Below are 10,733 nucleotides of genomic sequence, written 5' to 3'. Positions count from 1 at the left end.
TCGCCCAAGATCAGGCCGGCCTAGAGGAATGACCGCAAAAGACCAGCGATACGTGTTGCTTATGGCGAAACGAAACCGTTTTAAAACACTTCCTGTTCTTCACGAGGAGTATAATTGTGGCAGAAAAATAAAAGAACAAGTCTGCGAAACTGTACTTCGCAATTCACTTGCAAAAAATGCATTAAATGGGAGAGTTGCTGCAAAAAAACCTCTGCTAAGGTCGGCGAACATAAAAAAAAGATTGGCTTTCGCTAAAGCGCACGTCGATTGGTCGGAAAAGCAATGGAGTAGAGTGCTATTTACCGATGAAAGTAAATTTGAATTCTTCGGGAATAACAGAAGAATTTATGTTCGGAGGTTTGCAAATGAACGTTTCAAAAATTACTGTTTAAAACCAACCGTGAAGCACGGTGGTGGTAGTGTGATGGTTTGGGGTGGTATTTGCGTACGCGGGGTGACTCGACTGAAGCTAATTGTTGGGAAAATGGATTCATCAGCATATAAAACCATTCTACAATACAATGTTCTTCCGGATGGCGTACGTTTGCTGGGAAAAGGTTTCATTCTTCAACAAGATAACGATCCCAAACATAAAGAAAAGAGAGTCATGCGTTATCTGACCAACAAAGAAAACGACGGTAGTTTTTTATTGTATTTTTAGTGGTATTTTAATAACTAAATATCGTTTACTGTTCTCTGTATCCCGTAGGCACCATTAAAAATATGATCTGGCCACCACAAAGTCCCGATTTAAACCCAATAGAGCAAATTTGGGTATACTATTGAAACAAAAGTGAAAGACAATTTCATTTACCCAGTTCTATTTTTAGGATCATCTTGACACATCTGTACGAAGGATATGTAGACTAACTTCAAAAAACTTTTTTGAACAACTACAAAATTGCTGGCATAGCATATCACGTAAAACCATTAAAAATTATGTTTTCTCTATGAGAGATCGATGCCTTGCCGTTATCGCAGCTAAAGGCGGCCACACACGTTTTTAAGTTATTGTAAATTAAACAAATCAATCAATAACAGGAATAATATTGTGTCACTGAAATTAAAGTTGCCTTTTTATTTCAAAACTTTACAATTTTCTCAACTCTCCATTGTGTTCAATAATATACTTGAGGGTGGTTGGCATTTCAAGAAGTAAACTTTCAATTTGGGATTGACATATTGATTGTAAACATCGGTTCAAATCAATCGAAAAGTTAACTGAAAAGACAACTTCTTGCTTGTTTAGTTCAGACACTAACACTTCATGCAACAGGCAAAGTGGCATGAGATCAGGGGAATTCTTTGGTAAGCGAAGAAGAATGAATGATTTGTTATTTGTAAACCAATGATCTATACGAGGAGCTAAATGAACTGGAAAATTATCCTGCAGGAAAAATCGGGGCTGAATATCACAAGCTATCTTACTGACATGTTTGTCAAGTAACTGCTCGTAAGCTGCTGAGTCAAATTTTTCTTTAATTTCTTCAATTATGCATCCACTTTTGCTTAGGCAGCCTATAACGATAAAAATTTGGTTAATGAAATTTCTCTAATAATTTAAAAAAGTACATTTACTCCATGTCTTTAAAGTAATTGAGTTGACTGGTGTCCGTCCCCCAAAGTGAACACTCCACTTAGGTGTACCATTTTCATTGTAACTGTGTATCAGGAAACAAATAATGAGTGAATTAGAGTTTCAACCAAGAAACTAATAAAAATTACACCATAGAGAAGATATAACATACCATAAATTCAATTCGTCACAAGCAATGGCTTCGAGCCAAACCTCGCTCCTAACGTTTAGGTTTTCTTTGGCGAAGAGCACGCGATCACTTTTGTCACTCGATTTTAGAACTACAGGAAACATTTGGCTTTGATTCTACAATCAGTAGTGATTTTCAATTTGAAAAGGAATTTTTTAAAAAAGAAGAGAGATCGTCACAAGCAAGAATCAAATTTAGAGAATGAAGCTTGAGAATCGTCTGCAATAACGTTCGGGAAATATTTCTCGCCAGCGCCACTAGCTTCCGTTGTCGGAACTTCTGTTCCCCCTTTCTTCCCCTTTTGCTTTTCCCTTCCATTCTTCCCCCGGGCTAGGATTTCGTCCCCTCGCCACGAAAGATTAATCGGCATTGTTTATTTAAAAAATCGGCAAACATCAGCCTTTCATCAAAAAAAATTGAAACTTTGTCAAAATGTAGACGACTATGTCGTCTACCGTTTGTAAAAGTTTCAAGTAAAAATTCATATATTGGAATTTTTAATAATTTTTTCAGTAACATACACTTTAGCATAGAAACATATGGCGAGCGCGCCGATGTTTCCAAACTTTATACCTATGACTTTGGGGCTAAACTTCTATTCAAAAAAAATTAAAAAAAAATCATGGTGAAAGGAAATTCTTTCCTCAACAAGAGGATTTTTTTGGATTCGCTTTGCGATAACTCAAACGTGAGTTATCGCGTAAAAAGACAGACACTTCGGCCCGTAAGCCGCCGTGTTAAAAGCGCGGAAACACTCGTCGTGTTTCCAAATTTTGTGTGGGTAGTGTACATATAGAAGTAAAAACTCATGGTATAACAGTGTATTCACATTGAATACAAGTATATTCCATGCAGTTTACATATAGAAGTAAAAACTTATGATATAACAGTGTATTCACATTGAATACAAGTATATTTGATGCAGTTTACATATAGAAGTAAAAACTCATGGTATAACAGTGTATTTACATTGAATACAAGTATATTTGATGTAGTATACATATAGAAGTAAAAACTCATGGTATAACAGTGTATTCACATTGAATACAAGTTTATTTGATGCTGTTTACATATAGAAGTAAAAACTCATGGTATAACAGTGTATTCACATTGAATACAAGTATATTCCATGCAGTTTACATATAGAAGTAAAAACTCATGGTATAACAGTGTATTCACATTGAATACAAGTTTATTTGATGCTGTTTACATATAGAAGTAAAAACTCATGGTATAACAGTGTATTCACATTGAATACAAGTATATTCCATGCAGTTTACATATAGAAGTGAAAACTCATAGTATAACAGTGTATTCACATTGAATACAAGTATATTTGATGCTGTTTACATATAGAAGTAAAAACTCATGGTATAACCGTGTATTCACATTGAATACAAATATATTTGATGCTGTTTACATATAGAAGTAAATTTTCGTGGTATAACAGCGTATTCATATTGAATACAAGTATATTTGATGCAGTATACATATAGATGTAAAAACTCATGGTAGAACAGTGTATTCACATTGAATACAAGTATATTTGATGCAGTTTACATAAAGAAGTAAAAACTCATGATATAACAGTGTATTCACATTGAATACAAGTATATTCCATGCAGTTTACATATAGAAGTAAAAACTCATAGTATAAAAGTGTATTCACTTTGAATACAAGTATATTTTATGCTGTTTACATATTGAAGTAAAAACTCATGGTATAACAGTGTATTCACATTGAATACAAGTATATTTGATGCTGTTTACATATAGAAAAAAAACTCATGGTATAACAGTGTATTCACATTGAATACAAGTATATTCCATGCAGTTTACATATAGAAGTAAAAACTCATGGTATAACAGTGTATTCACTTTGAATACAAGTATATTTGATGCTGTTTACACATAGAAGTAAAAACTCATAATATAACAGTGTATTCACATTGAATACAAGTATATTCCATGCAGTTTACATATAGAAGTAAAAACTCATGGTATAATAGTGTTTTCACATTGAATACAAGTATATTCCATGCAGTTTACATATAGAAGTAAAAACTCATGGTATAACAGTGTATTTACATTGAATACAAATATATTCCATGCAGTATACATATAGAAGTAAATACTCATGGTATAACAGTGTATTCACATTGAATACAAGTATATTCCATGCAGTTTACATATAGAAGTAAAAACTCATGGTATAACAGTGTATTCACATTGAATACAAGTATATTCAATTCAGTTTACATTTAGAAGTAAAAACTAATGGTATAACAGTGTATTCACATTGAATCCAAGTATATTCCATTCAGTTTACATTTAGAAGTAAAACCTCATGGTATAACAGTGTATTCACATTGAATACAAGTATATTCCATGCAGTTTACATATAGAAGTAAAAACTCATGGTATAACAGTGTATTCACATTGAATACAAGTATATTCCATGCAGTTTACATATAGAAGTAAAAACTCATAGTATAACAGTGTATTCACATTGAATACAAGTATATTTGATACTGTTTACACATAGAAGTAAAAACTCATGGTATAACAGTGTATTCATATTGAATACAAGTATATTTGATGCTGTTTACATATAGAAGTAAAAACTCGTGGTATAACAGTGTATTCACATTGAATACAAGTATATTCCATGCAGCTTACATATAGAAGTAAAAACTCATGGTATAACAGTGTATTCACATTGAATACAAGTATATTCCATGCAGTTTACATATAGAAGTAAAAACTCATGGTATAACAGTGTATTCACTTTGAATACAAGTATATTTGATGCTGTTTACACATAGAAGTAAAAACTCATGGTATAACAGTGTATTCACATTGAATACAAGTATATTTGATGCTGTTTAAATATAGAAGTAAAAACTCATGGTATAACAGTGTATTCACATTGAATACAAGTATATTCCATGCAGTTTACATATAGAAGTAAAAACTCATGGTATAACAGTGTATTCACATTGAATACAAGTATATTCCATGCAGTTTACATATAGAAGTAAAAACTCATGGTATAACAGTGTATTCACATTGAATACAAGTATACTCCATGCAGTTTACATATAGAAGTAAAAACTCATGGTATAACAGTGTATTCACATTGAATACAAGTATACTCCATGCAGTTTTCATATAGAAGTAAAAACTCATGGTATAACAGTGTATTCACATTGAATACAAGTATATTTTATGCAGTATACATATAGAAGTAAAAACTCATGGTATAACAGTGTATTCACATTGAATACAAGTATATTCCATGCAGTTTACATACAGAAGTAAAAACTCATGGTATAACAGTGTATTCACGTTGAATACAAGTATATTCCATGCAGTTTACATATAGAAGTAAAAACTCATGGTATAACAGTGTATTCACTTTGAATACAAGTTTATTTGATGCTGTTTACACATAGAAGTAAAAACTCATGGTATAACAGTGTATTCACATTGAATACAAGTATGTTTGATGCTGTTTACATATAGAAGTAAAAACTTAGGGTATAACAGTGTATTCACATTGAATACAAGTATATTCCATGCAGTTTACATATAGAAGTAAAAACTCATGGTATAACAATGTATTCACATTGAATACAAGTATATTACATGCAGTTTACATATAGAAGTAAAAACTCATGGTATAAATACAAGTATATTTGATGCTGTTTACATATAGAAGTAAAAACTTATGGTATAACAGTGTATTCACATTGAATACAAGTATATTTGATGCAGTTTACATATAGAAGTAAAAACTCATGGTATAACAGTGTATTCACATTGAATACAAGTATATTTGATGCAGTATACATATAGAAGTAAAAACTCATGGTATAACAGTGTATTCACATTGAATACAAGTATACTCAATGCAGTTTACATATAGAAGTAAAAACTCATGGTATAACAGTGTATTCACATTGAATACAAGTATATTCCATTCAGTTTACATTTAGAAGTAAAAACTAATGGTATAACAGTGTATTCACATTGAATACAAGTATATTTGATGCAGTATACATATAGAAGTAAAAACTCATGGTATAACAGTGTATTCACATTGAATACAAGTATATTCCATGCAGTTTACATACAGAAGTAAAAACTCATGGTATAACAGAGTATTCACATTGAATACAAGTATATTCCATGCAGTTTACATATAGAAGTAAAAACTCATGGTATAACAGTGTATTCACTTTGAATACAAGTATATTTGATGCTGTTTACACATAGAAGTAAAAACTCATGGTATAACAGTGTATTCACATTGAATACAAGTATATTCCATGCAGTTTACATATAGAAGTAAAAACTCATGGAATAACAGTGTATTCACATTGAATACAAGAATATTCCATGCAGTTTACATATAGAAGTAAAAACTCGTGGTATAACAGTGTATTCACATTGAATACAAGTATATTCCATGCAGTTTACATATAGAAGTAAAAACTCATAGTATAACAGTGTATTCACATTGAATACAAGTATATTTAATGCTGTTTACATATAGAAGTAAAAACTCATGGTATAACAGTGTATTCACATTGAATACAAGTATATTCCATGCAGTTTACCTATAGAAGTAAAAACTCATGGTATTACAGTGTATTCACATTGAATACAAATATATTCCATGCAGTTTACATATAGAAGTAAAAACTCATGGTATAACAGTGTATTCACATTGAATACAAGTATATTACATGCAGTTTACATATAGAAGTAAAAACTCATGGTATAAATACAAGTATATTTGATGCTGTTTACATATAGAAGTAAAAACTTATGGTATAACAGTGTATTCACATTGAATACAAGTATATTTGATGCAGTTTACATATAGAAGTAAAAACTCATGGTATAACAGTGTATTCACATTGAATACAAGTATATTTGATGCAGTATACATATAGAAGTAAAAACTCATGGTATAACAGTGTATTCACATTGAATACAAGTATATTCCATGCAGTTTACATACAGAAGTAAAAACTCATGGTATAACAGTGTATTCACATTGAATACAAGTATATTCCATGCAGTTTACATATAGAAGTAAAAACTCATGGTATAACAGTGTATTCACTTTGAATACAAGTATATTTGATGCTGTTTACACATAGAAGTAAAAACTCATGGTATAACAGTGTGTTTACATTGAATACAAGTATATTCCATGCAGTTTACATATAGAAGTAAAAACTCATGGTATAACAGTGTATTCACATTGAATACAAGTATATTCCATGAAGTTTACATATAGAAGTAAAAACTCGTGGTATAACAGTGTATTCACATTGAATACAAGTATATTCCATTCAGTTTACATTTAGAAGTAAAAACTCATGGTATAACAGTGTATTAACATTGAATACAAGTATATTCTATGCTGTTTAAATATAGAAGTAAAAACTCGTGGTATAACAGCGTATTCACATTGAATACAAGTATATTTGATGCAGTATACATATAGAAGTAAAAACTCATGGTATAACAGTGTATTCACATTGAATACAAGTATATTTGATGCTGTTTACATATAGAAGTAAAAACTCATGGTATAACAGTGTTTTCACATTGAATACAAGTATATTCCATGCAGTTTACATATAGAAGTAAAAACTCATAGTATAACAGTGTATTCACATTGAATACAAGTATATTTAATGCTGTTTACATATAGAAGTAAAAACTCATGGTATAACAGTGTATTCACATTGAATACAAGTATATTTGATGCTGTTTACATATAGAAGTAAAAACTCATGGTATAACAGTGTATTCACATTGAATACAAGTATATTCCATGCAGTTTACCTATAGAAGTAAAAACTCATGGTATTACAGTGTATTCACATTGAATACAAGTATATTCAATGCAGTTTACATATAGAAGTAAAAACTCATGGTATAACAGTGTATTCACTTTGAATACAAGTATATTTGATGCTGTTTACACATAGAAGTAAAAACTCATGGTATAACAGTGTATTCACATTGAATACAAGTATATTCCATGCAGTTTACATATAGAAGTAAAAACTCATGGAATAACAGTGTATTCACATTGAATACAAGAATATTCCATGCAGTTTACATATAGAAGTAAAAACTCATGGTATAACAGTGTATTCACATTGAATACAAGTATATTCCATGCAGTTTACATATAGAAGTAAAAACTCATGGTATAACAGTGTATTCACATTGAATACAAGTATATTCCATGAAGTTTACATATAGAAGTAAAAACTCGTGGTATAACAGTGTATTCACATTGAATACAAGTATATTCCATGCAGTTTACATATAGAAGTAAAAACTCATGGTATAACAGTGTATTCACATTGAATACAAGTATATTCCATTCAGTTTACATTTAGAAGTAAAAACTCATGGTATAACAGTGTATTCACATTGAATACAAGTATATTCTATGCTGTTTAAATATAGAAGTAAAAACTCGTGGTATAACAGCGTATTCACATTGAATACAAGTATATTTGATGCAGTATACATATAGAAGTAAAAACTCATGGTATAACAGTGTATTCACATTGAATACAAGTATATTTGATGCTGTTTACATATAGAAGTAAAAACTCATGGTATAACAGTGTTTTCACATTGAATACAAGTATATTCCATGCAGTTTACATATAGAAGTAAAAACTCATAGTATAACAGTGTATTCACATTGAATACAAGTATATTTAATGCTGTTTACATATAGAAGTAAAAACTCATGGTATAACAGTGTATTCACATTGAATACAAGTATTTTTGATGCTTTTTACATATAGAAGTAAAAACTCATGGTATAACAGTGTATTCACATTGAATACAAGTATATTCCATGCAGTTTACCTATAGAAGTAAAAACTCATTGTATTACAGTGTATTCACATTGAATACAAATATATTCCATGCAGTTTACATATAGAAGTAAAAACTCATGGTATAACAGTGTATTCACATTGAATACAAGTATATTACATGCAGTTTACATATAGAAGTAAAAACTCATGGTATAAATACAAGTATATTTGATGCTGTTTACATATAGAAGTAAAAACTTATGGTATAACAGTGTATTCACATTGAATACAAGTATATTTGATGCAGTTTACATATAGAAGTAAAAACTCATGGTATAACAGTGTATTCACATTGAATACAAGTATATTTGATGCAGTATACATATAGAAGTAAAAACTCATGGTATAACAGTGTATTCACATTGAATACAAGTATATTCCATGCAGTTTACATACAGAAGTAAAAACTCATGGTATAACAGTGTATTCACATTGAATACAAGTATATTTGATGCAGTATACATATAGAAGTAAAAACTCATGGTATAACAGTGTATTCACATTGAATACAAGTATATTTGATGCTGTTTACATATAGAAGTAAAAACTCATGGTATAACAGTGTTTTCACATTGAATACAAGTATATTCCATGCAGTTTACATATAGAAGTAAAAACTCATAGTATAACAGTGTATTCACATTGAATACAAGTATATTTAATGCTGTTTACATATAGAAGTAAAAACTCATGGTATAACAGTGTATTCACATTGAATACAAGTATATTTGATGCTGTTTACATATAGAAGTAAAAACTCATGGTATAACAGTGTATTCACATTGAATACAAGTATATTCCATGCAGTTTACCTATAGAAGTAAAAACTCATGGTATTACAGTGTATTCACATTGAATACAAGTATATTCAATGCAGTTTACATATAGAAGTAAAAACTCATGGTATAACAGTGTATTCACATTGAATACAAGTATATTCCATGCAGTTTACATATAGAAGTAAAAACTCATGGAATAACAGTGTATTCACATTGAATACAAGAATATTCCATGCAGTTTACATATAGAAGTAAAAACTCATGGTATAACAGTGTATTCACATTGAATACAAGTATATTCCATGCAGTTTACATATAGAAGTAAAAACTCATGGTATAACAGTGTATTCACATTGAATACAAGTATATTCCATGAAGTTTACATATAGAAGTAAAAACTCGTGGTATAACAGTGTATTCACATTGAATACAAGTATATTCCATGCAGTTTACATATAGAAGTAAAAACTCATGGTATAACAGTGTATTCACATTGAATACAAGTATATTCCATTCAGTTTACATTTAGAAGTAAAAACTCATGGTATAACAGTGTATTCACATTGAATACAAGTATATTCTATGCTGTTTAAATATAGAAGTAAAAACTCGTGGTATAACAGCGTATTCACATTGAATACAAGTATATTTGATGCAGTATACATATAGAAGTAAAAACTCATGGTATAACAGTGTATTCACATTGAATACAAGTATATTTGATGCTGTTTACATATAGAAGTAAAAACTCATGGTATAACAGTGTTTTCACATTGAATACAAGTATATTCCATGCAGTTTACATATAGAAGTAAAAACTCATAGTATAACAGTGTATTCACATTGAATACAAGTATATTTAATGCTGTTTACATATAGAAGTAAAAACTCATGGTATAACAGTGTATTCACATTGAATACAAGTATTTTTGATGCTGTTTACATATAGAAGTAAAAACTCATGGTATAACAGTGTATTCACATTGAATACAAGTATATTCCATGCAGTTTACCTATAGAAGTAAAAACTCATGGTATTACAGTGTATTCACATTGAATACAAATATATTCCATGCAGTTTACATATAGAAGTAAAAACTCATGGTATAACAGTGTATTCACATTGAATACAAGTATATTACATGCAGTTTACATATAGAATTAAAACTCATGGTATAAATACAAGTATATTTGATGCTGTTTACATATAGAAGTAAAAACTTATGGTATAACAGTGTATTCACATTGAATACAAGTATATT

At 29.8% G+C, this 10,733-nt stretch overlaps 1 protein-coding gene across 1 annotated transcript; it reads right to left on the bottom strand.

The window, feature by feature from the left end:
- Positions 1 to 1,081: 1,081 nt before the first annotated feature.
- On the bottom strand, positions 1,082 to 1,963 carry LOC116936334. Its single transcript, XM_032943479.2, has 3 exons — positions 1,749 to 1,963; positions 1,579 to 1,661; positions 1,082 to 1,518 (listed from the first exon to the last, which is right to left on the bottom strand). The coding sequence occupies exons 1-3, from the start codon at positions 1,868 to 1,870 to the stop codon at positions 1,091 to 1,093; spliced, it is 633 nt and encodes a 210-aa protein (XP_032799370.1). The 5' UTR covers positions 1,871 to 1,963; the 3' UTR covers positions 1,082 to 1,090.
- Between the last annotated feature and the right edge of the window lie 8,770 nt (positions 1,964 to 10,733).

This window comes from Daphnia magna, unplaced genomic scaffold, assembly GCF_020631705.1.
Source record: "Daphnia magna isolate NIES unplaced genomic scaffold, ASM2063170v1.1 Dm_contigs353, whole genome shotgun sequence".
Classification (NCBI taxonomy): domain Eukaryota; kingdom Metazoa; phylum Arthropoda; class Branchiopoda; order Diplostraca; family Daphniidae; genus Daphnia; species Daphnia magna.
The sequence above is the reverse complement of the archived record's forward strand: the minus strand, read 5'-3'. Positions and strand labels throughout refer to the sequence as shown.

Coding starts and splice junctions, on each gene's coding strand:
- LOC116936334 (XM_032943479.2), bottom strand. CDS start 1,870: ATGTTTCCTGTAGTTCTAAAATCGAGTGACAAAAGTGATCGCGTGCTC. Junction 1,662..1,748: donor TGTGACGAATTGAATTTATG/GTATGTTATATC, acceptor CCTGATACACAG/TTACAATGAAAATGGTACAC. Junction 1,519..1,578: donor AATTACTTTAAAGACATGGA/GTAAATGTACTT, acceptor TTATCGTTATAG/GCTGCCTAAGCAAAAGTGGA.